General features: G+C 38.9%; 1 protein-coding gene across 1 annotated transcript in view; it reads right to left on the minus strand.

The window, feature by feature from the left end:
• Positions 1–1,296: 1,296 nt before the first annotated feature.
• Positions 1,297–27,778, minus strand: part of TRHR (thyrotropin releasing hormone receptor) — a 478,797-nt gene continuing 452,315 nt past the window's right edge. Inside the window, exon 11 of the mRNA XM_032467898.1 lies at positions 1,297–9,418. Within this exon, the coding sequence (XP_032323789.1) occupies positions 9,011–9,418 (408 nt within the window). The 3' untranslated portion in view covers positions 1,297–9,010. The remainder of the gene's footprint in view (positions 9,419–27,778) is intronic.

A 27,778-nucleotide genomic window follows, 5' to 3' on the forward strand; every position in this document is an offset into this window, starting at 1 on the left:
CAGTCTGCTGGGTCCTAACATGGCAGAAGGAGAGGGGGAGCCTCTGCGGGTCTCTTTTCATAAGAGCATTAATCTCTCTCATGGAGGCTCTGTTCTCATGAGCTAATCTTCTCCCAAAGTCTTCACCTCTGAATCCCATCACCTTTGGAGTTAAGATTTCAATGCATGAACTTCTGGGAAACACAAACATTTAATCCATAGCATTATTATTATTTTCATGCCTAACCTTTTCAGGAAAATATTCTTAGTTTGAAAGTAAAACACAGCCCAACTACGGGCCTTTTCAATGAGCATGACCTGAATTCAGGCTGTTACCCTGCTCTTGATATTCTACTGTAAACAGTTTTCCACAGTTTCTATCCCACTCCTCTGTCTCCACACATCTTATCCCTTCTCATTTGTTGAGACATTTTTTTTGAATGCCTTTCTCTCTGTCTGCTCCCCCGCATGCCTTCTCTGCTCTTTCATATCTTACTACTATTTAACATTCTGCTCACATTCTACTGCTTCTTTAAGGTCTCATCTTGCTGGTGTAGACTGGAGTGACTTCCCTCCCTTTTGAACTTTCTTGGCAATTACTGTTTGTGTTAATAATAGGGGAACTCACCATGCACTTCCTTTTTTTCTTCTCTGGCTTCTTGAACTGCTAGTTGAATCTTGTACTGTTACCCAAAATTGTTTGTATTTGATGTCTTCAGTCAGACTGTAAGATTCCTGAGGGCAATTCTTATTATCTTCTTTGGCTGATTCCAGCATCTAGCAAAGTACCTTGCACAGCATTTCTCAGTATTTGTGACTTGATATGGTTGAAATTCCTCATCTTTTGTCTGATGAATAATCGTTAGAGAATGTTGAGTGGGCTGTGTCTTGTAATTACTTGTATGTATAATTTAATTTAATCCTCACAGTTCATGCATGGATTAGATATTTCTATCTCCATTTTACAGATGCAATGATTATATGCTGAGTCAAATATTTATAAATCACTTAAGAGAAATTGAGGAGACAAAAAGATGAATTGAAATGACAGGATCCTACAGTGGAAGTATCGAGAAAAAAACTTGTTTTCTGTGATTCATCAAGTTTGTGCTATATTAGAAGAGTAATAACATATATAAATATGTGATGTCAGTCCTTTGAGACTTTGAAGGCAATCTCTGACAGGAAATACAATGAGATCTATTCTTGGCATTATTTTCTGATGATGACGTTTCTGATCCACCACTGATTTACCTAAAAAGCTTGTGGACTTATGAGACTGAACATACTTTAAGATTAATATGAATAAGTGCCTGGTGTTTGAGATTGAGGTCTAAGAATTTTAGTGTCTGTTTGCAGTCTAGACCCTTAGTAGTTATTATCTGTGGTAAAAAAAATGCCATTCATTAAATTTAATTTTTTAATAAGCACATTCATTTACATCCATTAACAGATATTTTGAAGGGTTCATTATGTTCCAGGCAGAGTGCTAGTCATTGCACTTTCTGACCATGGTGAGCAAAAATGTGTCATCGTTGGTTTTTACAGCATTTTTAGGAGATCTGGGAAAGAGTTTAATGCTATTTGGTAAAATCCCACTAAACTAATTACCTATGAGTATTGAGGAAAATTTACATTGCTGGAGGTGCTACACATCATAATGTAAGACAAAAATGTTTTGGAAGGTAGACAGGGTTAGTGGTGGCAAGGTTGTTTTATTTTTGAATAAAGAGGATTCAAAGAATACACTCTTGTTCACCCAGTGCTGCAGTGCTTCAAATGTTATTTATTTTTATGCAAGAAAAGCATTTTCTTTTACATGGCAAGATGAACTTTTATCAGATGGAGTCTGTGTACTAGAGCAGTGGCCCCAGGAATGAGCCAAAACCCCACTTATCAAGAGCTGAACTTTACAGTCTGTGTATTTTTGCTCTGCCTATTGCAGGTAAATTGGAGATTACTAGGCACTACAAAGGTAATGGAGCAATTTGCTTTGCAATGATACACACAAGCATTTGGGTTTACTTTGCTGTTGTTCAAAAAGGGGCAGAGACACTTGAAATAATTATTTCAGTGTTGTCCAAACTCCAGCCACTTATCTAACCTTTATGGTTTTTTGTCATATCTAATATCAACATTAAAGGAACTCATAAATATAACTGACATCATGAATTTTATGAGTCATATTTGCTCCAATACACATTAAATTTATTATTAAAATGGAAAATGTCTATCTCTGTGTTATTTATAATCATCTCAAAAAAGCACAGTGGTACATGTTGGGTGCCACTGGATTAAAATGAAATGCTTCTGGGCAAGTAGTTTAGGGTCAAATTGTACCAAAAGTGACATAATTTGGAAGACAAAGAAAACTAAAGAGCCGGTTCTTTCAGTTTGATGCTTTATTGCTCACAATACACATACTGGAACAGACACACAGTTTTCCACAGCAGAGCACAGAATATTGTACTTTCTTAAGGAAGAGTCCTTGTCCTACAAGGATATAGCAATTAGTTTCCAAGTGATGAAATGAGTCAGCATAAAACTCTAAAACTGGTGGAAAGAAGCCAGCATATTCAGAAGCACATCAAAAGCAACATGCAAGTCCATGATGTTGTCACAAGGAATCTGGAGCGAATCACTATGTGCTTCCCAATTCATATTTAATCTTGAAGCTTAAGTTCATGAAGGTCCCTGAGCTAGCTCTGATTTCTATGGTGAGCATAAACTGGATAAATCCAGAGTTGTTAAGGACCCCTGAATAATATACACAGGTATAAATACTTTAAAATATGTGATGATGATATAATATAGAAACAAGGACATTTATGTATACACATACATGTATTTTTCACTTCAAAAATTAAGACTATAAGAATACTTTTAGAATGATAACACTTAAGACAATCGGATACTATATTTTCTATATATAGTAAGTGAAATGTTTAGAAAATAAACATAGGTGACCTGTACGCTTTTTAACTCTCTATTCTAGTGTGTGGGTGAGTATTTCCTCTCCAAACATAAGTACAGGTAGGTCCTTGACTTCACTTACTTTTCCTTTGCTTGGGGTTTAATTGGCGATGACAAATATTAAAGGACTAGCTGACTTCCTTAATCTCTCATGAAATGTACTTACTTTGGACATATAGCCTTAATGTCCAGAGTCCTGCTCTAAGGTTTATTTGTGTCTCCTTGCCCTCACTTCTCTTATTTCTCCCATACACAGTGTTTTTTCTTTAACGATCTAAATCAAATGTATCCTTGGAAGAAGCCCCATATTCTCTACAAACTCCTCCTTAATAACTCCAGGTCCTAGAAATGCTCCCCTTCCTCTGAAGAGCTCAGTTGTTCGCAGCCTGGAATCACACAATTTGGCTTCTAGTTATGTCTTCTGTAGTTCTTGTTTCTGTGGCAGTACGATCACTAGGTTGTAATCTCCTTGAGGGCAGAGGCGGTGTGTTAGTCTTCTTTATTTCTCATGAATAAATTAGGATGTGGCAGTGCTACTGGAATTGTCAGGCACTGTGCATATGTGAGCAATTGTGACCAACAGCTGGCACACTTAATGCAGTGCCTTTCGCTGAGCTGGGAGAACTGTTTAAAAAATAAAAACCAGATAGAACTAGTTATCTTATGGTGCAGACAGATCTAGACATCATCAGATGTGCAAATTAGACATCATCAGAAAATTTAAAAATGTATTCCTTAGCTTGAAATTCATCCATTTACTCCTTCATTTAACCGATACTTAGGAACATCATCCAGGTTTAGATAATTTGTGGAATACTAAGATGAAATGGACTTACTCCCAAGGACTTTTCCTGTAGTTTGATTATTAAGAATTACGTGATGAATAAGAGCCTGCAGGCCCTACATCGGGGACCATGACTCAGTGGTTTTCAAGCTGTGGTCAGAGGGCTACAGGCATAAGCTTCCCGGTAATTCTTACGTACAGCAAAGTGGGAGTGGTTTATTATTCCTGGTTAAGGAGTAAACATTTAGCCTCCTTACTGGGGCATTTTTGCCATTTCAGGAATACAGAAACTGCTCTTATGGCTTCTGAATTCAGACCTGCGGTTAAGCGGAATCTTTTTCTACTGCCATATTTTATGTACTTTTCTTTTCTGGAAAATCTCCATCTTTATCAGTATCAGTCCATAACATTTTTGAGAAAGTTCATACTCTCTTTTTTGCAAGTCAGAGGACAGCCATAGGCACAAACATTAAGTCCATTATCCTGTGAGGAATGACGTAATCACTTATCGGTGTTGCTTTGAGGCTCAAATAAGTTGCAACTCCATTGTTTATTCCCATCCTTTTAACTTCTGTAATTTTCAAAGTGCTTTCATTTCCAGTATTTCAGCTGAGAGCCTGTAGTATGGACTTGACCCAGATGCTCCTCCCTGAGGAGGTACAGGCAATCATTGTGTGGATTTGCTGTTTATTGGCCATAAAACTGTCTTTTGTTTTCTTGCGGGATCCAGATTTGACAGTTCTGACAATGTTCTGTCCCAGCAGTACTATTTCATCCAGCCTTTTCATTTTTTCAGACGTAATTTCCAAAATATACATCAATCACCTCTTCTTGCATTTGCCATAAATGTACTTGGTGGAGAAGAATGTAAACAAGCCTGACAACATTGTCTACAAACATTCTCAGTAATTCTTTTCAAAGAGATTATTTGAATATTAACATCAGAACCATGTAGAATTTAGTTTATATTAGCATAGTCCATTTGGTTCTAACCACCTCAGGAACAAAACTATTCCCCAATGGGCACTCTTGTAAATAAGCTTTTCTGCTGAGTGATTCGAGTTTATACATAGAGACCAAACATAAAAACAAAAATACTACAGGGCTTTATTTGACCTTTTTTCCTCTGAGTGATCAATGAAGTTAAGAATTAATCAATATTTCTAATTATAGTTCATAAAATAGAATGATAATACATAAATGATCTTAACTGCTTTAAAACATTTCTGATGTCTCCAATTCATGTTCTAAATACTGCCAAACTGTTATATCCTGAGGTAACATTATGTTGGTTTTATTTTTCTTCATTGGATTGTGAAATGCTTAAGAATGAGAAGAGACTTATTTTCTTAAACAAATTTCTGCAGTTTTTCACATATGGAGTATTCTTTTACTACTTCCTCAGTGAAGCTCTGAAACGCCAGACCTCTACTTCATTCTGTGTGGAAAAAAAACCATATTGAGCAGCTCAACTCTACACATGACTTACCCACCATGGAAATAGGGACATAACTTATATAGAAATTTTAGAAGCATCAGTTCTTCCACAGTTTGAACAAAGTTTTATGAAAACATAAGTGTTCAGAGTAACAAAATGTTTCCATATATACATACATATATTTTTATACTTAAGAGAGTTCATGTCCAGGTTTAGTCTTGAATGAAGTCAGATAATAAAACTGGCTGATCTGAGGAAAACTATGTTTGTGCAGGGAAAGGAGTTTTATGGGGGAGGTAGGGAGGGAGAGAAAAATCCATTTATTTCTACAAAGCGTTGTAAGACTTTATCATGTGTTTTACTCTAAAAACTTACAGTCACTCAGCCAAATCTTGGTTTTGATGGTTATTTACATCTGTAGTGAACAACTACAGATAAACAGAAAATCAGTTGTTAGAGATGTTCATTCTCTGCTTCTTCCAAGGAAAACACGTGATTCCAGACATCTGAAACAAATGTTCTTTGAACCTGGATTGACTGGTTGTAGATGTTCTCTCATCACATCCAGTTGTCTTACTCCAGGAACAAATATTCCAACTTGTTTGTGAGTTGCAGTTGAGAGACATAAATAATGTTGAATATATTATGTATAGAATTCAAAGGGTAAACTATTTAAAATCTCCTTTTCCTCCAAGGAATTGATCTTTCCTGTATTCCGTTATGTTTATGGATTTAACATGTTTTAGAGTGATGTAATTCTCTTCTTTAAGAGCAGTTCTCAGCTTTACTAAGACATATTGTTATTATTTTTCCAACACATGCTTCTGAAAATGAAACAATTCAAGCATCCATTTAAGAGTTACACTAACCTAAGTTTTATGGCTATAGTTTTCCTTTGACTTAACTAGGTGTTTAGCTCAAATCAGCCATTTTTTTGGCCTGTTGTCAAGGGGTATTGTTTTGTGTATTTAACTTGTTTAAGAATGATTGTAGAGTTTACATTTTTCTCATTTCTCTTCAGCATTTAGAATATTTGTGTTGGAGTGAAGCTCTAGAAATATACTCATAATACTGAGGGAGAAGTCTTAAGAGCAAATTTATGTTTGCTTGTTTTATTCATGATCTGTGCCTGTTACCTAATTACCTCAGGTGCAAGATCTAACTAAAGACACTCAGCAATTAATGAAATTGGAAGTAATAAAATAACTCAAGGAATTTTTTTAAGGGAGACCTTAATAACGTTACTTCACTCTGTCAGCAATTTTTAACCTAGCTCTTTCTTTTTCATTTGATGGTTTGTTTTGATTATTTGGGGCAATATTTTGTGATTTAGTACAGTGTGATAAAAAAGTACCTTAAAAAGTTATATCTCTGCTGTGTAAACTCAAATATCTACTGGATATTGAATGGGAACTTTTAATTTCATAATGGCATTTGCTTTAGAGTTGAAATACTATGAACTATGTTCTTTTGAATTTCCCATGTGGTCTAAAACTAAAAGATTATTAGCAAACAACTTTTCAAACATTAAAACAGAAAAACTGAACCCACATATTAAATTTCCAAAGGTGGGAGGAGTATATTGTGCTCTGTGTTTATCATGTAAAACTAATCGTACTTTTTTTCAACATCTGATTTTGCCACTCCGCAAAGTGTGTATTTTTTTTATCATTTAGCCATCTGTTGCAAGAATTTTAATTAGCATGCTGGCTTAAAAAAAAAGAAAAAGAAAAAAGTGACATTTCTTCATTTTCTCTCACCAATATCCACACAATTTAGGGACTTAATCCCTGATCCCTGGTCTTATCAGAAGAGAAATGATAGCTGCAGTGAGACTGTGATGAAGATGATGTTGATTCAATATCTACCAGCAAGTCCAAGACAATGGTATCAGTTCTTTTCCCTAACAAAGAAAATCTAATATAGTTCAATTCCGTTTGTTAAGCAATTTATGCATCTGTGTGTATGTGTCTGTATGCTCCTGCACATAGGCGTGTGTGATTCTGGGTTGGGTCACTCTAGTGCTCTGTCTATATGATTCCAAAATTAATATTTAATCCAGGATGAAAAGTCAGTTAAAATAGATTTCTTAGTGTCATGCATATAGACTTTTAGGGTATTTCCTGTAAGTATTTGCTTGAATTTGTTTGACAGGATAAGAATGTCTTCATGGAGACAATGAGGCCAAATTTCAGCAAAGTGTTTCTGGACCGAGGTTCTGGATGGCAGAGTCTCCATGAAGCAGCAGTTAAAAACTGAAGTTTCCAAAATAGAGTGACATTTTCTTCAAAGAGAGGTTTGTGTGGGGGTACTTATCATTACCAATCAGGCTTTAGAAAAAATCTGCAAGATAAGGATATACCCCGGAGAGGGAAACTGCCAGTCTGTGGGGCACTTAAAAGTACCCAGCACTTTTTGACCTAGTCATTAAAAATCAGCTATTACTGAACCATGACCAAGGGTGGTTTTTACACTGGGAGATACCGATCAGCCAAATCTTAGTAGATGAGTCAACTGAAAGAGATTAAAGTAGGACCTGACAGATTCACATTCACATCTCTGTAATAATCACTGGAATAGAATAGCAAGCAGCTCTAAGTCATAACTATAAAGAGATACTGAAAATGAGATAAAATCAGTTTTAGCTCTACTGAAAATAAAGCCAACAGAATTTTGCATTGCTTTGGTTTAGAATCTGTAAACAAAATATTGCTAGCACTTGGAAAAAAAAAAAAAGAACCTATAAATGACAAGCAGGCAGGCAGGAAGGAAAGACAATTGCAGACAAGTTAAAATCCATAGACTACAATGCTCAGCGGGGAGTCTTCACCTGGAAATGTGACAGTCAGACTTTGGCTGACTTAGAATAGGAATTAAACTTCCGAGGGTGTTTCAGACTTGTAAGCTAGGTTCAGCTAGAAGGATTCACTTGACATGGCTCAGTAGTTTATATACAAGAATGCTCAAAAAGGTTTTCTTCCTTAAGAGTTTCAGAGAAAAAAAGAAAACCTTATTTTAAATACTTGGTCTTGTCTTGGCTATACTTTTCAGTGTTAGTTATATGTTAGGATGTATCTTCCCAGTTACTTAATCTTGATATTTCTGCTGTCTCACACATCCTCGGAAGGCTCCATGAGTGAAGAGCTGGATTTATCTAAATATCAAATCTACATGTCTTCTCAATTGGTAATTTTGGCTATTTTGAAGTTTGGCTATTTTGAAGTTTACATTAAAGTTGAATGATGACCGTCTACTTTGTAAGATATAAAAACCAACTCAGAATTTTATCAGCATTATGACTTTTTTTTCATATAGTGAACATATTTGTCTGAAATCTCATTTTTCCTCAATAAGTAAGATGTTTTTTCTGTTTTCCCCTGTAGTCCCAGATATTCATTAAATGAAATGCTAAATGCAAACATTAAATTTGCATTTTGCCAAATCACCAAACGTATAAATAATTTGGGGGAGGGTGAGAAATTACGTTTGATATAGTTATTGCAAATAAGGTAAACTGATGTCTAGATTTTATCTAAACTTCATGGCCCCAGAAAATACAGTGAATTTCTCAAATTAAAGGGAGAGGGCTACAGTTTCAGTTTCCACCATTTGCATCTTTCACAGATCCACTCAGTTTCTTATGATATATATTTTTTGAGAGGAGAAGAAAAAAATCATTCTCATGGGTTATAGCAACTTGGGCCAGGATTTGTTAGCACAACGATAGACTTGATCTGCTCTGTCTTCACAGACGAGTACTGGCCATTTCCTCTCCTGGGTTGATAAGTGCACAGATTCTCATTTACTTTGTCATCTATTTTCTTCTATTCCATGAATCAACTTTGGCCAATGGTTTTTTCAGAAGCCAAGCAGGTGTCATCAAAAGACACTTTCGTGGCAGACAAGTAAGTGTCAGTGACAGTGAGAGCATCCAACTCTGTGCTGAAACGATCGGACTCCTTGATGACGCTGTAACTGAGGGCCACGCTGTAGTTAGCGGGTTTCTCTGTGGGCTTCTGCTTACACTTGCAGAGCTTTCTGAAGGCTGCACGGAATTTCTGGGACATGAGATTGTAAATCACGGGGTTGATGGCACTGTTGAGATAAATGCAAATTCTGCAAAAGAGCAAGAACCAGTTTTCTTGGAAAGGATTGGAGAGAAATGAGTTGACAACCACAAGAGTTCTGTAGGGCATCCATAAAAGGGCAAACAGAACGACAACCACTGCCAGCATCTTGGTGACCTGTGGAGAAGCAGAAATGCAGTGCAAACACAAATGAAAACATAACCGTGCAAAAAAAAAAAAAAAAATGACGCTAAAATAATTCCCTCTCTCTCCTCCAACCTTTATTTTCCAAGATGTAGTCTGAGACAAGGACTTAAGTGCAGGCAGTTTATTTGGGACATGACCCCAGGAAGCATGATTAAAGGCATGGAGAAGAGTGTGACAGAGGAGGAAAAGCCAAAATCAGGTATTTTTTTTTTTTTGACAACTCCCACTAAGAGCAACTTTGGATCAAGGAGTGCACGTCAGGAGCATGTGCCCAGAGGGCGAGAGGCTGGGGCGTCTATCCACTGGCTGCCATCCCCCCTTTCTTGAGGGGTGCCTGAGGGGCTTTTAATGCTCCGTACTCCTGCCTGGAAACTCCTGGGGGCTTTAGAGAGAACCTTGAGGCAGAAAAGAGGAGAGAAGGTCAGGGGACAGTGGATACTGGAAGCGGAGTGTTCTCTGCAAGCAGAGACCATCCATAGTAGCCATGGCTGAAGTCACAGTCTGGCTGAGAGGATGGGACCCAGGGCACCAGGAGAGTCTGCGATAAGCACAGGGAGACCTAGGCTCTCATCCCATCTTCACTCACCTTTTCTTCACATTTAAGAATAAGCTTTCAGTTATCTTTTGTCTCTCACAGTTTGAAAAATTTCAGCTTCCTCAGCCCAGACTTTCTAGATGTTCTGATCTTGAAAACTACCCAAGCAGAACGAACTGATTCTTTCTCCTTCATCCCTCTTAAGCCCCACCGGCTGTTTCCCTGAAGCCCCCACCAGCAGCCTCTACAGTTCTGGCACCGAGAGGGAACCTGTTTTTACAGAGAGCTTTTAAAACTTCTGTGGTGTAGAAATAAATAAGGATTCCACAGATAGACACCTACTCTGTCACTAATATCTACTATAAATTCAGCTCCCAACCTTGTACTAATCCTGATAACAGAATCCATCTTAGTCCCTGTGTTAGAATATCTTACTTTCCCTCAGCCCTCCTGCTGAGACTGGGACTCTGTCTTACCCTTAACCATTCTTTTCTACCCCAAGAACTCCCCATGAGCCCTGTGTTATGGGAGTAATGCTCCCTTTTGCTTTTTATTCTATAGTAATTGTCTCCTTCCTTGGCTCTCCAAATACCATTTACTACAAGGCTTCTTCTCACCTATGGGCCCACATAGCCTTTATCTCTTCTTGAACCACTACTGTCTTCTTTTGAAGAACTCCTACAACTTCGTTGCAGTGGCACCTCTTAGCTATCCACCTACTCTGGAGTTGCTGTGTTTCCTCTGCCCCCAGGACCATTTTAACACTTTGTTGAAGCTCTCCCTGCCCTCCAAAGATGTGCCCCAAGCCCCCTGTTCTCCCTCACTCACTGCTCCCGAGCTCTTCTGACTCAGTGCATGCAGGGCAATTACATTTTATACTTCGCTTACTGGGGGAGGGAAGCTGTTCAGTGGGAAGGTGTGATTTTCACACTGGTTCACATAATACCAGATGAAACATTCCAGACATTCTGACTTCTTTCAGCAATAAGGAGGGTCTACCAGTCAAGAGGTTAATGGAAGCCTGCTTTCTCCTAAGCTGACTTTTAGTTTTATGAGTAGATACTTTAACTGACCCTAGGAAATTAAAGGCTTAATTCAGTGATAAGTATTCTGAACTTTGGAAGGAGCCATAGTAATTATCATCTTTGACGTCATCATCATCACTCACAACCCTGCCTTTGTCCCCTGCAGGTTCTCTGACGTCAGGTTGCTGCTTTACACTTGCCAACACCCTCCCACTCCTTGCCAAGGACTAAGCATCCTATATGTGAATCCCTGGCTTGATTTACAATTGGATTGTCAGCATCACATTTGAGTCTTTATTATGGCCCATCATAAAGATATGTAAACACTTTCTTATTTAATGCTTATAATAACTCCATGTGTAAGCTAGTATTGGCTCTATTTTGCATATGAAGAAGTTGGGGTTTAGAGAGTGTATGTGATTGGTCTAAAGACACAGGGCCAGTAAGTGACAGCCATGATTCAAGCTAAGTCTGCTTAAGCCAAAGCCCATGCTCTCTCCTTTATACTTTGCCCTCCCTGTGAAAGTCGCATTTTCATGATGAGATTTCTACTGTGTTTTCCCCATATGGTTGCCAAAACATTTAACTTCTTCTAAGTATAATTCCAACATAATTACTGCTGCTGAATTTCTGAACTTAAAGGTTGAATTTCATCTGTCTGTCTATTTTTCTCTACAATTTTCAGGTGAAATGCTGAATCCACATTTAATATCTACCTACATCTTTTTACTTAATGTGAGTGGGGAGCAATTTTCATTGTCTTAAAGAAAAGCAATCTATTTTTAGGTTAATATCTCTGCCCTGCGCTTCCACAGCCCTCCACGCATACTTCGATATCACTCTCCAAACTTGTTATTGCAAAGATTATATTTGTCCACCTGTCCAAGAGATGGTGAGCTTCTTCAGGACATGAGTAAAGTTTATTCACTTCTCTTTCCTCAGGGATTTAGTATAGTATGTGACACAAGATAGGCCTCAATAAATGCTAAATAAATTCAGGCATGGAAAGAATTATTTCAAAATATGTAACCATGATCCTTTTCTGGGTTTTAATTCCCCAACATATTGTTAGAGGATTTTTAGAAACACTTAATTTTTTAATTTAAAAAATACCGTTTAAATAGAGATTGATTAATTAGTAAAATGAATCCTTAATACATTTCAGCTTTTTGTTTGAAATATATTTTTTAAAGTATTAAGAAGGTGTGAAATGAAATAAATACAATGATACTTCTAAGACTGACCCAGAGGAAATTACGTCTCCAGTGGGATGATCAAGAAAACGTTTAATCTCATTCGTAATTATTTTTAGTTAATTCCAAATATCTTTGATTGAGTTTAATCTCTTTCTAAAACGTTCACACGTTTTTGGTGTAGCCATAGCTTGGAATTTAACAGTTCTTAATACAGGAGCAAACACCTAGAAAGGAAATGTCCTGGAGATTGTCTTTTATACTGAATTAATTTCACTGTGGGTTGTTGAAGTTTTATTTCTGTTGTTATTCCAAATAAGTGACAAAAATGCAAGTTTGAAAACATCTTTGGGCCATTGTTTTTAAGCATTGATATTTTTGCTGGGGAAGTGCCTGGGATATACAATGAGGTGAAAGGCTGCTTCTTTACAGAAGCCTCCACCCCAGGATGTAAAGGTCCTTGAGAAACATCATGAAACAATCTTCAAGGGAAAATGACCTTACCGTATGTTTTCGATTGGGAAGGAATTTATTTATCCATTTATTCTAGGAGGCTCATTTGCATTCCTACTGTGTACCAGTCAACGACCTGGCTCTTGAGAATTCGACAGTGGTCCAAAAGACATTGCCAATGGCTTCATGTATCTTATAATCTCGTAGGCAGTTATAATATAATGTGATAAGTGCTAAAACAGAGGGAAGTTTTGCTTATGAGAGCACGTGATCTAGACTTGGGGCCCCAAGGGCTTGCTGGTCTCAGTGACAGCTAAGTCAAAATTGGAAGATAAAGAGAGGCAGGGCAAGTGTTCCTGCAGAGATTGGAAATGTGTGACAATCTGGGGGCACGAGATAGTGGGGCACACCAGAAGTAGTTTGGTGTGCAAGTTCCACATGCAGACCGCATAAAGAAGTGGAGATAGCTCTTTCTCTAGGAAGTTTGTGGAAACCATTAGAAAAGCCATCTTCTGTGGGGTGCTTGGCACTCGTTCTGCTCTGTCAGAAGGAAAGATGCAGCTGCCAAAGGAGATGCAGCATGTTGAGTTTGAAAACATCAGCTCCATGGAGCTAAAAAGTCAGTGAAGAAGCAGGCAGCCATTTCTGCAGAGTATATTGAAGGCAAGAAAAAGAGGTTGTAAAAATCAACTGATTAAAACCCAGTGTTTAGAGAGAGAACTGCCTACAGAGATGGTTGAGAAGAAGAGTGGGTTGGGAACAGGAGGATCTAAGCTGGACAGGTCTCTGTTCCTGGACCCTAGGGCAAAGAGTTATCTTTTTCATGAGGATCAGCTTGAAACTTTAAAATCAAGCCCTATTATATATATTTTACTCTTCATGGTATTTAATTATGTGGAATAAACAGCATGTAGTTCTCACAAGAGAGTTTTAACTCTGTCCTGAACACATCATTTTGTGATCTTTATAAAACATCTAGATAAAGACCCTATTCAGGGATATTTTTTTCCTTTAAATTTTTTTTTTACAAGTATGCATTGGATAGATTTCTAATTGTTAGATAAGAGTATGGTTCCTTGAGTGGATGCAAGCTCAACTTTGCACATATGAGCTGCCTGTGAGAAACCAGAGGGTCATTAGATTCTCTAGGCTGCTGAGGAAACTTGTTTTACTGACTATCACTATTACTAGTACTATGATTTTTACAACAAGTTCTAAAACTATCAGCCAATGCTTGTATACTATCTTTTAAAATATGGTGTGAGATTTATAGAAAAGTTGCAAAGATAAAACAGAGAGTTTCCAAATACCCTACGCCAAAGCCCCCCATTACTAACACCTTACATTAGTATGATGTATTATTAGTATGTATTATTAGTAATGATGTAACATTAGTATGATACATTAGTATGATGCATTTGCTTGTTGCAGTTAATGAACCAATAGTGACAATTCTTACACAGAATTAGCCAACTCCACACTTTCTTCAGATTTGATTAGTTTTCCCCTTGTGTGCCTTTTCTGTTCCGAGATCCCATCCGGGATACCACATTATGTTTAGTCATTACATCTCCTTAGGTTTCTCTGGGCTGTCAGAGTTTATCTAACTTTATTTTTGATGGTCTTGGTAGTTTTGAGGGGTGCTGGTTAGCCATTTTATAGAACATCCCTCAACTCAATTTGAGTTGGGATGATGTTATCTTTAATATTAGAATGAAGTTATGGATTTGGGGGGAGGAAGGCTACTGAGGTGAACTGCCATTCTTAACACAACACATCAAGGGTGCGGGCTATCAACCTGACTTATGACTAATGATGCTAACCTTGTATATTGCCTTATTGAGGTATACTTTACATATAATTAAATTCACCCACTTAAAGTGTACAATTCAAGGATTTTTAGCATACCCACTGAGTTGTGCAACCTTTACCGCAATCTAATTTTAGAACATTCTCATCATCCCGAAAAGAAATTCGATGTCCATTAGTAGTCCCTCTCCACCTTCCCCCTCCTGCCCCAGTCCTAGGAAATCACAAACAGACTTTATGTCTCCATGTAGCTGCCTATTTGAACATCTCATATGAATGGAATCATGCAGTCTTTTGTGTATGACTGTTGTCTTTCACTTAGCGTAATGTTTTTCAGGTTCTTCCACGTTGTATCAGTCAGTACTTTGTTTCTTTTTATTGGCAAATAATATTCCATCTTGTGTATGTACCCCCTTTTCTTTATCCATTTATTTGGGTAGTTTCCATAACGAATCCTGCTGCTATAAACATCGATGTACAAGTCTTTGTGTGTGCGCATGTTTTTCTTTTTCTTGGGTATATGCCTAGAAGGTGAATTTCTGGGTTGCCCATTGCTTTTTCAGTTATAAAGCACTCAAGAATATTAAACATTTAACATTTGAAATAATTCTGATAATTATTACTACAATGCCTAGTAAAAAGCACCAACTGACTTTACAGATATACTAGAACTCAAGAAAGATAAAGAGTAAAGGTAACACTAAAACATTTGGGACCCACTTTAAGCCGCTCTTGAAACTTGGAGAATAAATACAAGAAAGAAAAACATGAGTAAGAAGAAGTGGGTATTTTTGGAGAAAGTTATTTATTTAGACTAATAAAGACTTTAATTTATGAGGCAAGCTGGTTTGGAGTGAGCTCAAGAGAAGATGGAAGAAGTGGAGGGTGTTATAAACATATCTTTTGAGGGTTTTTCTAGAAAAAGGAGTAGAAGAGCAGAAGGGTTGCCAGAGGGAGATGAAGAGTTCATCTATTTTTTTCAAAGATGAGACTTTACAGCATCTTTGTTTGCTTAGGGAACACTCCCACAGAGAGGGAAAACTTTATGATACAGGACAACAGAGGAGCTATGTTCTGGAACAGGGAACAGAGTCCAATGCACAAGTGGTGTGGTTGGCCTCTTCTCAAGTGTAGACACAAAATTACTTTTTCAGTATCTGCCCCTTTTTTCTTAACCTGACATGATCTAAGAGATCAAGAAAATCCAGACGAAAAGGCCACATTCTTATCAATACACTGAATTCTAAATGAGGTCCTGATAGCAGTTTAATTGTTTAATTCCTTGGATTTAAGAAAGTATTTTCATTGTCATTAAACCGTTTTGTGCTCATATCCCTATGAGATCTGTTGGACAAGTGTTATTATTCCCATTTCATTGATGAATGGAAACTGAGTTCTAAGAAGCAGAGATATAAGGTCATACAACTTACAAATAAGTAGCAAAGTTAGTTATTGAACTCAAAGTCTAGTTTTCTTTCTAGATAATGACAAAAATCAACATATATGGTAAGTTGAAGCCTTGTAATTGCTGTAAATAATGTTTATAAAATGTTTGGAAAGGATAATATTGTTTGCAGGAACCAGTGGTAGCCCTGCAATCACATACGATCTTTGCTCCAAATTGGAATACCATATTTAGAAAGCACTGATTTGGGAGAAGAAATTTGTCATACCCAGGCAGATAGGAATCCTTCTTGCCAGTCTATTTCCTACAGGAAAAACAAAATTTAAAGAAAATTTAAAATGCAAATGTAACAAAATGGAATAAAAAATAAAATGGAAACTTCAATTTTGAGGATTATAGCCCAATTAATAGTACACCATTTATGAGAAGTTCTTGGATTCTGAGGACATTCTGACTAATTATCCGAGATTAGTTTATTAGTGTGCCTAGGAAATCATAAGGAATTGATTGATACCTCAGTACTCTGGGAGATTTAGTTGGAATACTTGTACTGATTCAAAAATTTTTTTTGAGTTTTGATTCTATGTGTGATTCAGAAAAGATTCTGTGCATGGTCATGGGTCTTGCTATTATCCAGACAGTCTCCGTTGAAAGATAAGGCACAGGCCTTCTGTATGTTAATGAGTGACAAAGTGCAGTAGGTATGGGAGAAGGAGCCGGAACTGGTGTCCAAGCATCTCGGTTTCACCATCCATCTCTGAGCTCTGAGGAGACGGGGCAGGTCACATGACTTATGTCTGAACCTCATTATTCTGAGCTAGTAAATGTACAATCTGGATTACTCTCAAAAGTCTCTCCAGTTTGAACATCCTAAGAAAATCTAACTTATATGTTACTAATGATGATACAATGTTCAGACATGTCTGTGATCATTTTCACATAACTGGGTTTTTGTTATTCAGGGATTTAAGGCCAGGCAAAGAGAAATGGTACCTGGAGCATAAATACCCCTCAGGATGCTGATAAAGTTTAGGAATAGATTAAGTTCCTAATCATAGTGATTGCTGATAATCATCTTAATTGCTGCATTCACAGAGGTGATGCAGTCTTGAAGTGTTGAAGAAATTACTAGAGTTTATTTTATTTCCTATAGCAAACTAAGAACATGGTGCACCTCTAAACTCAGGACCCTGGCTTCCCGACCTACTATTATTTTTTCTTTTAAAGTTCATTATAAATGAAATGTTGTTGAAGAAATGGAGTTATGGAACGATATAGAGGTATCACTGAGAAGAAACCAAATAACTGAATCCTTTCTCAGGAGTACTGTCATTTTAAAAAGTGAATCTACAGAAGTTTTAAAAAAAAATGATCAGACAAAAATTATTTAATAAGCAGTACCAATGCCTATTCAAATGTCTGGCTGTCATTAGTGAAAGAATGGCTAAAATTTCAGGGCAATCTAAAATCGCTTTCTTAGAGCTAAAAAGCCAAAGCCATGTAACAGGAGGGGCCACCACATCAGTAAACGTATTTGAAGACTATTTATCACTTTTATAATGAATGATCATCAGGAGCATCATAGCAGGTAACTAAGTTGTGAAGAGGCTCTTTATCCATATCGTATCCCACATTCTATGATGCTTAAAGCTCTGTTTTTGGCTCCATGAACAAAGTAAATCAACAACTAACTTTCACAGGATCTCTGTTGCACAACAGGTTGGGAGAAGTCTCTCATACATATGCCTGTAATGTAATACGTGTTCAATGCACAGTTAAATTACTATTGAGTAAATACTTCCTTTTTGCAAATGTTAGAATTATAACTGTGGAGGTAGGCATGGGTGTAGGGCTCTTTAAATGAGCGAAGTGCTCTAGTTCTTGCACTTCTGGCTGGAATATTCCTGCTTTCAGAAGTGTACTTCCTTCTGGACACATTTTCTTGGTTAATGGATACAACAGTTAGCCTTTAATCTTCTAATGCCATCCTTTGAAGGATAACAGTATGTTCTGTGTTTGGAGCCTCTCCACGTTCTCCTGCTTTGCTGCATATTAACAAAGTGTTCTGTTACTGGGAATATTTTGCTCTCAGATGACCTGTGATCAATGTGATTGATGACCCTTTGCATTTTGTTACATTAATTGAGCCAACTGAAGGATAAACTTGACTAGACAGTTCTGAATTTAGCCACACTTCTACACTGACTGGGGGGCTTGGGAATTATCCACTTGCAGCTTGTTCTACTTTGTTTTGACCCAGTGTCTGCCCAGAAAGTTTTAAAAAGACAGTTACAATCACTGTGGGGTGCTTCATATCAGAGTGAGATCACTGATGGAGTTTAAAAAGTGAATAATGGAGCCGGAAAAGGGCTTGGAATCAACTCAAAATCAGTTAAAGTATAATAAAAGTGAATAAAGTCTGAGTGGTGATTCATGGTGGAGAGATCATGGACTGTCAGATCCTCTGTTGTGGATTACTTGCAGATTTCTTGACAAGAAGCCACACAGGGATGCTAATGCAGGATTCTTGACTCCACCTGTCAAGGACTATATCTAAATGTTTTATTCAGAAGAGCCATTCTGGCAAGAATTCTGGAGTGTTTTCTGGGCTCTACTCTGATTTAAAAGGTCCATAAAAATATTAGCAGAGATTCACAGCAGAGAAACTGTGGTTGTATTTGGTGATACCTGAGGAAGGAGAAGTAGGGAGTAAGTGAAAAAAGGGTGATATGAGATTTTTTTAAGTGAAAATTTGTAAGTGTGGTATATCCAGTGAACCTGGAAAAAATGTTTCTCCACAATTCTAGGGGTGTTGAGGAAGGTAGACTCGTCAAAGAAAGCTATTTCCTGAGTGAGACATTTGTGGAGACAGGACACTGGGCTCTACAACCCGGGGAGGCTGCATATGCCAGTTGAGCCACAAGTTGGTGCTGCTTTTGGTTAAGATACAGGAGCAAGGAGGAGGACTAGAGTCACAGGACAACATATTTCTGTCTAGAACAAAATGTGACCCTTCCACTGTGACACCTCTGGTTCTCCAGAATAACCACTGAGTATCACCAAATACCAGTGTGAGTTAACTTCTTATGGAAAATGGGCAGAGCTCTGTACCCAACTCTGCTGCAGGACGAACCTGCAAAGCTTGTACCTTCTTTCACAAGCAAAGGTCGAGAGAGGCAGGAATACATGAAGAGTGGGGGGACAAGTGATGGAATGTTGAGCTGTCCTGGTGAGAAGAACCAGGTTTCAGGGCTAAATTGTACCCACGCCTCTCAGGGTAAGAGAGACCCTGAGTGCCTGTAAGCCTCGCTTTCTGAGACTGTCTGAGTCTGTGTTAGATGGGGACTGTACAGTATTTCTCAACATGTTTCAACCTAGAATGAGGAAAACTGGATGAAAATGAAAGGAATTCCAATTGAGCCACATGAATTGGCAGATGAAAGAGAGAAAGAGAATTAAGATTTATGAAATGCCTACCACATACCAGGCAATGTGCTTGGTATTCTCTTCATAATGGCCCGACTTCTGCATTTTACAAAGAATAAGACGGATGCTGAGAAAAGTCACACACTAAGGAAGAAAAGCTACACTTTAAGGACATGTATATTTGACTCCAAAGTCTCTTTATCCTCTTTACTATAATACCTTGAATTGGGGGAAGAAATACTTTTTTCCTGAAGTCCGCAAAATCAGAACACAAAGCGTGTATTTCAAGGTTGGAAGTGAAGGCTTGCATGTGCAAGAGGAGAAGGGAGACTGAGAATCCAATTCTTAGTTCTACCCAAGAGTTTATGTCTCAGCACCTAACTAAGATAATCCTGGTCACACTAAATCCTGATGCAACATCTTTTTTGAATGTTTCTGATTCAGGGTTCCCCTGCTGAGAGTAGAAAGCAGCCGTTGTGGTAGGCAACATCTGCAGCTAGACTCGAGGATTAGATGCAAAACTTGCCACAACACTAGCAACTGCTGCCGCGTGGAGGTTTCGGTATTGATTAGAGTCTGATAATTGTGTGTGATGAAGGGATGGCTTCTCCTCCTGTTGCTTGGATGTTTTCTTGTTCACACGAGGGGGCTATTTGGAAACAAGCTGGGAAGGGAAAAGCTCAGCTGGCACAATTGGGATTCAAATTGTAACAACATCTCAACTTAGAAAACAAAGTATCAGTCTGAATTCTTTCGTGAGCCCTGCTGGAACAGCGCTGCGGCTCGTCTGCTGTGGGGTGAGCATGCTACTTAGCCTTCTCTGTGCTCCCTCTTCCAGGTAAATCATGGGCAAACGGCTAGGCACGTGGGAAAGCTGGCCTTCATGCCTCGCTTTGGTTTTCTTACCTGTGTGCCTAGGGTTTGTTTACTTCCTTTGATCATTTTTCTCACTGGAACCAGATCTTAGAAATTCTGAATGAGGCATCTTGGCTGGCTCTGAGCCAGGAATCCAGTGACTGCCTGCAACACTTCTGTGAAGATATTGATCCATTCAGAGGGAGCTATTTCCCAGTCACATCTCTCCCCTGTGCTTCCCTGGCCTCATACGGGTGACATTGCAGACTGTAATGCAGACAAGTGATCCCTCAGCTGCTCACCCAGCAGGGGATGGGAAATCAATGAGAATATTTTAAGATGTAAAATACAAATGATGGAGGGGAAGGCAGGTGATCTCTAAAGAGAAGTCAGGCTCTCAGGGCTGCCAAATTGTTGGTGGGCATTTAGTTGTCTTGCCTCTAAAGGTCTTGGACAAAGCCCCTTATCACGGGGCTGAAAGCACCTGGGAAGCAGCCACCTCGTTCTCTACCCGTGTCTCTCCCTGGAGAGACAGCCTGGACCATGCTTGGACCGGTCTGGAGTTCCAGAGCTAATTTCCTACCTGTCCCCAAAGGAACCCCTAGAGATAGCCAAGGTGGGAGAGGGGTGTTTCTTTCCTTCAGCAAGGCTTAAATTCAATATATTCCACTGACTTTAACTTTCTGATGTATTAAATGTGGGTCTTAGAATCCGAAGATGTGGTTTGAAATCTTAGCCTCACACTCATTACCACTCACAGCATTCTGACCCTTGGTGTCTGCATTTAATAGAGGAAAACATGTTTGAAGATCAATTGCAAGGAGGATGTGAAACCACACTGCAGCATATACTCTACTTTCCTAATACAAGGGGATGTTCTATTCCTTACCCTGTCCTGAAGTCTGCATCCTCGGTGAGCAGTGCTAGCTTTGTCACCCTGTGTTTGCCTAACAGCTCTGCTTTTTGCCTGTTGGCAAAGTGTACGATGCAAACCATGGCAGACTGACCCTGTGCTGTGAGGCTTGACACTACCAATTATTAAGTCTTTATAGAGTCTCTTTTCCATGATATTGCCCAGAAACTATTGGTGTAGTGGTTAGGGGAACAGGTTACAGAGCCAGACATGCTGGATTCTGATTCTGGTTCTGCCTCTTTCTACTTTCTGGGCTTTGAGAGAGACCGTGTCACACCTCTAAGCCTCAATATACTCATCGTGAAATAGAAATAAGCATGAAGGACGAATGAAGTAATTTATGTAAAGGACTAGTGTAGAATATGGTCCTCAATAAACAACAGCTAATTTAGAGCAGTGAGATTTCCCACCTCTTCACCATAGTACCAGGGTCTTTATTGAATTATTTTACAGTATTTATGAAGTAGGTATTCTCTTCATAGATAATGAGACAGAGATTCAGAGAAGTTAATATTTTTAGAGAGGGTGGTGGGTACTGACCCTTTTCTAAGTTACTTTCTCTCATATTTCCCTGCTTATTTCATCTGTACTAAGAATCACATTCTGGAAGGATCCTGTTGCTTCATTTGGCTATTTGTTTATGGTCTCTCTTTTGTCTTTAGAATGATGGCCCCTGAGGATCCCCGCCCTACTTTACATGCAAGGAACAACAGGAAGGTCTGGCACCGAGCAGGTGCAATAAATGTTCAGGAAAGATAAAGAAATGAGGAACTAACTTACTAATGCTATGCTAAGTTTTGCTTCCTTCATGGAATTCCACTTGGTTGGTTGATGCTTCCAGCCATAATTGCAATGACATTCTTATTTTGGGTCTGGTTTCTTTTCTGGTACCTGCAGTCTTGATGGTGGGAGTGATGTGTAGCGCATATTTTTGTCTCTAGCCCCTGAAGCAGGGTTTGATATCAAAAAATTCTTGAAGTTAAAAATTAAAATCAATGTGTAAAAATTCAGTCTCCATAAGGGTCATGATAGGTCAGACTAGAATGATGCTGAAGAAAAGTTTCTGGGCAACAGTCTGTGGAGATAAAACATTGCTGGATATATTGTTATAAGGAATGCAGGAAATATAAAGAACTAAGGAGATGCTAGCTCAGTATGATTTATGCTGACTTCATTTCCCATTGCTGAATGTGGATTGATACTCTATTAATGTAATGTATATGAAAGTAAGGTGAGGGTTGCCTCCCAAAGACCTAAATCTCACTTTGACAGCCACTCCTGTTCTGTCTTACCTGCTGCTGTCACATTTAGTCATCTGTGGCCTCTCTGTCACTCATGAAGCTGTAGAAAACTATTTCTCTAGACTCACTCTGCATCTTAAATTTGTATTTTTTGCGCCTATTGGAATCAAGGATTCGTCCATGTAATGGGCCAAACATTTCCCTTACGGGATACAGAATCAAGACGAAGGCAGGGAGTACACGGGCTGCTAACCTGGCCTTCCTGTGATAAGCTTGACCGTTCCTGTTTTGGGTAATTTTGTGGAATTCAAATGTACTTATTTAATACGTATTTATCATTTATTTTTGAGCACCTGTGCCTGAACTAAGTATATAATATTTTTACAAATAAAGTTTTAAATAGGAATAGTTCAGGGCTCAGCAATCCTTCTATAAAGGGCCAGATTACATTTATAAAATTATAATATTTTAGCCTTTATGGGACATGTAGTCTCTATCCCAACTACTCGGCCCTCCCATTGCAATGCCAAAGAAGCCACAGGCAGCACACAATGAGCAGGCATGACTGTGCTCCATTAAAAATTTATTTGGGAAAACAAGCAGTAGAACTGGGTTTGGCCGTGACCATAGTTTGCCAACCACCCGAAGAGCTGAACACTTTAAATAAAACAACAAATGGCATATAACCTATTTCAAGCCATTGTTGCGATTTATGATTAATCTTTTTCAAGTTCTTCATCTAACTGTTAACAGAGCTGATGAGAAATACGAACCAAATAATGCTGGCTCTTAGCCTGTGGACCAAAGATTTGATTTCAAATTTGATTTCTTTTATGACAGAATCATGGTTAGCATTCTCTCTCTAAAAAATATCATCTAAAAATGTAATGGTAACACTGCACTTTCAATAATCCTGGGAGCTATACTTTTTTCAGGAGATATGCACTCTTATGGGTGGTTAAGTCAGGAGCGATGCAGACACCAGCTCAGGAGCCAGCTGGAGAAGGTGCATTTACACACTTAGGGCCCTCCTGGCCCTAAGCAAGTCAGTCCCTTGGTTTTTATGTCAAACTCTTCCTAATTTACTAATGTCAAAGTCTCCTCTTTTACAGTGGTTACTCTGTGTTGGTATCCCAGCCCCCCGACCTACCAGCTATTAGACTTTGGGTCCTGCTGAGACTATTTCTGAGTCTGTTTTCTCTTCAGTGAAATGGTGAAAGAAAGTTTACCCCATCTCCCAAGGTTTTTGTGTGGACAAATGAGACGAGGTATATTGAGTCCTCATGCTGGTGCTTGGAACACCACAAATGTTAGAAAAGCAAAAGCTATTTTTGAGACTAATGATAGAAAACACTCATGACTTACTATGCATTAAGTCCTGTTCTAAGAGCTTTGTTTACATATGAACTCATTGAATCTCGACAACAGCATCGTGAGGAAGGTATGAACGAGGGACCCTGTGTACAACTTACAAGGGGTAAAACTGGGGTTTGGGCCAGGCAGTTTGTCCCAAACTGCACTTTAACCCCTCTGGCTGCCACTGAAAAAAATGGAAGTCTATTATCCTGTCCCTAAAAAGGAAACGCGTATTCCCTAGTTGAGAAGAAGAGATAGAGGTTGTTATACTTCCTCTTCCAAAAATGAAGATGGTATTTGGGCAAAGGAACATTTATCACAAGCCTGTCTCAATCACTAACCTACCTACAGGTCCCTGTTCCCATCGCTGAAAAATGTCTGAGTTCTGAATTAAAATGTAGAATGCATTGCCTTCTAGAATAAGTACTATACAAGCTTATGAAATATAATTAAATAGTATCACTAGTGCTATACTTCCTGTGCATAAAAGCCTCATGACTTATGTAGGCCAGCCTGGTGTTTTAACACTTCATCAATGGGAAAAACCCTGTCGTTTCAGGCACTGATTTATAAGTGACATTTACTAATGCCAGCATATAGAATCCAAATAACACTGCACTCGGAAAATGAGCTATCATTTGATATCCCTGACTATCCTGTTTAAAATCATACCCCTCCAATTTCAGCATTTCATTTCCTCATCATCAGCTTAATTTTTCTCTACAATCTGATATGTCACAATCCGATACACTATGTCTATTTGTTTACATGCTCTGTGTATTTATTGCTTGTTTCCCTTCTTCCTCCTTAGAATGTAAGCTCCACGGGACAGGGCTTCTTGTCTTATTTGTTCATCAGTGTGATCTCAAGGTCTAAACAGTGCCTGGAACATTCAAGCAGGTGTTCAGTGCATTCTGTGGAATAAATAATCAGTTTAACTCTCACATATGTAAGAAGAAGTTCCCTTTTCCTTAGGCAGATATGGCCCATTCTGTACCTCATCTCTGAGATCCTGGTTCTGGGCGCAGCTATGTGAAGAAGTAGAACATAGCACTGCTATTGGAGGGTTTGGATTAGAAGTTAGGATTAAACCCTTTGCTCTCCCATTTTCTGACTAGGACCCTGAGCTTAATGTTGCTAAATATCAAACCTCTCACCTTTAAAACTGAGATGAGAAATTATATCTATGTCATAGGTGCAGAGGAGATGATGTGTGAACGTCCCCCAGAACCACCCCTGGCTCAGTGTAGAAAGAGCTCAGTAATATTACCTATCAGGAAGGCTAATAAACCACTGACACCTAGGCAAGTGGCACACGCTACTTGCCCAGTTACATTGGTGGAAGATGAGACAAGTGACCTGGGGAATGATATTTACTGAAGAATAAGCTAGAATATTTGAACAGTGACTTAAACTGGGGTGGGGGCTTTGACAAGGGTTGTAAGAATCTCTTGGAATTTTCAGAAATCTCCATGCTCCTGGAGAGCCAGCAATGTTGCCTCCTCTTTAGAATCTGTGTTGAGATGTGCTTCTGCTATTGAAGGGAAATTGTCCTGCTCCTCAGGGCTTTTGGGGTGGAAAAAAAGGTTGCTAAGTTTATAATACATTACTAAGATGTAATATGTTCAAATCTTTATGATGATGGTAAACGTGGACCATCCATGAAACACAGGCTAGTTAGTACACAAGGAAATCACTACTCGTTACACAGGCTTTTGTGCAGACTGTCTCTCCTGGCATTACTACGTAATGGTTTACCAAGATGTTTTACTTCTGAAAGCAGACATTTCTATTTCTCTTTAGGGAAAATGGTTTTGTGAATTTTATCCTTGCTAATCACCATGCTTCAAGCTGTCTTTATGATAAATTATCGGTGTTTTTGAAAGAATGCTTCATCTTCCTCCATGTTGCTAAATAACTTGGCTCTATCCTTAATGTTGGAATTGTACTGGGTCAGTTTAGCTGAGGCAGAAAGTGACCTTATTGAATAAATAGCATTCTAATGATAATAGCTTTACTTTGAAAGACAGCAGCATTGTCTGGACGTGGGCTTACATTTAGGTATCAATTTGCAAAAATGAGTGTGCCTTCCTTAAATGCTACCAAGAGCAGCTTAATGGCCATTAAAAATCATTTGAGAAGATAATTCATACTGTCACAGGCCAGAAGTCTGTCTTCAGACTGAGCTTAATATGACCATGAGTTTTCTTTTGGTGACTCAGTCTTCATGATTACAAAAAAAAGTTCGAGTGCTTTTTCTGTTTGTGATATATGCACGGATAAGTGTCCATTTGAAAGCATGTTTAGGATGGGGACAATAAGCCTGATGTGATTTAATAACTACTCTTGATTAATTATTCTGAGGAAATGGGTGGAGTTGGGGAGGAGCCAGCAACAGAAACTGTTATTCATTAGCTTAAAAGCCACGGTGAAGAACAACAGTTTTCCACCTGTCTGAATTTTGGGTCTGCACTGGATTTTGAGTGGCTGGCACAGACTTCTTGAGATGGGAGAGCCTCCCTAAGGAATAAACAAACATTCTGCATGATGCTGAAGTGTGAAGAGGGGCACTGATTTAAAAAAAAAAAAAGTGTCATTATGTGGACCCTCTCTGGCTTTTGCCTTTAGCATCTCAAGGGTCTCGGTGAGACACAAGAACCCAGTATGCTTGTGTATGAATGAGAACTGTCAAGCACCCTCGATCGTGTTGACCCCTGTTTATTAAGGATGTTCGCACCTCATGATACCCCTCTCTCTGAGATAAAGTCAATAGCAAAGTCGAGTCAAGGACTGTGTGCAAAATGGAGTGTGTTGCTTTTGTCCCAAGGCTAATTGCTTTTAAGTGTGTTTCCAAAATCCTTTAAAGATAAAGTGGAAAGAGCCAAGACATTTGAGGGGAAGGAAAAACAGACTGAACAGTAAGCATGTGAGCTGAAGATGCTGATAAAGAAAAGATCTGGCTCTAGATGGTGAGGAAGGGGTTATTGCTCATGAGCCGGTCCTGTTCACAATGTTTTTGAGTCAGGGATTTATTGAGGAACCTGGCCCCTACCAATTTGGAGGCAGGGCTTCAGAAGGGAACTTTGGCAGGTGTAGCAATCCCTGCCCTGTGGCAATGCATCAAATCTGATTTGACTGGCCCCTGTCATATTTGCCTCAGTGAGGAGGAATAAAGTGCTTTATGTGAAATTACACCGGTTGTGGGTGTGTCACTTGCTGCAACAGAAAGAGAAGCAACCTTGAGGACAATGAAATGGCTCATCTAAATGGACACCACGCGTAAAGACCTTCAGGATCAGGGCCTCCGATTGTCAACCAAGAGATGAATTTTCCTAATTTGCTGGGGAAGGTGTTTATTGGGAGTAAGTCCCAGGAGAGGCCCATGGCAAAGTATTTAGATGTCACTAAGAAACTCAGACTCTGTTTCCTGCCCCCCCCCCCCCCGCCTGTAACTTACTACTGTTTTTCTAAACAGGAACGTTATCATTCTACCTGTCATCTCCCTTTCCCATTTCCCACAATGAACTGCCACGTCCCCTCCCTCTTCCATTGCCTTTTCATTCTCAGTTGATGACTTTCCTTTCTATTTTCCTGAGAAAACTGATTAGCTTGTGAGAACTCACCACTTTCTGCCCCAGAACTTAAAACTGATCGGCAACACACTCATCCTTATCTCTTGTCCTTGTAGCGTATTCACTCCTTCTTTAATTCACTCACTTATTCATTTATTCATTTCACAAGCATTTATTGGCTACGTCCTTGCGCCAGGCACTATGTTAGGTACTGTAAATGGGTCTGTGAGTTAGACACAAACCCTGCTGACAGGGAGAAGAAATGCCCCCTTCGCCCTCCAAGGCTGGCAGCCTCACCTACGCCCTTCCCGGCATCCCTTCTCGCATCCTCAGGAACCGCGCTCTCTCAACACTGAGTCTTGCTTGTGCATCTACAAAGAGTTCCTCCCACTCTACCAGCTCTTCCCCATCAGGATTTAAACAGACTCAGGTTTCTTCATCTTAAGAGATAAAATGCAAGTAAAACAAACATAAATACCCTGCCTTATTTCTCTCTGTCATTACTGTTCTCTCTCATAATCAAGTTTGTTAAAAGAGCTATTTACTC

This window comes from Camelus ferus, chromosome 25 (assembly GCF_009834535.1).
Source record: "Camelus ferus isolate YT-003-E chromosome 25, BCGSAC_Cfer_1.0, whole genome shotgun sequence".
NCBI lineage: Eukaryota > Metazoa > Chordata > Mammalia > Artiodactyla > Camelidae > Camelus > Camelus ferus.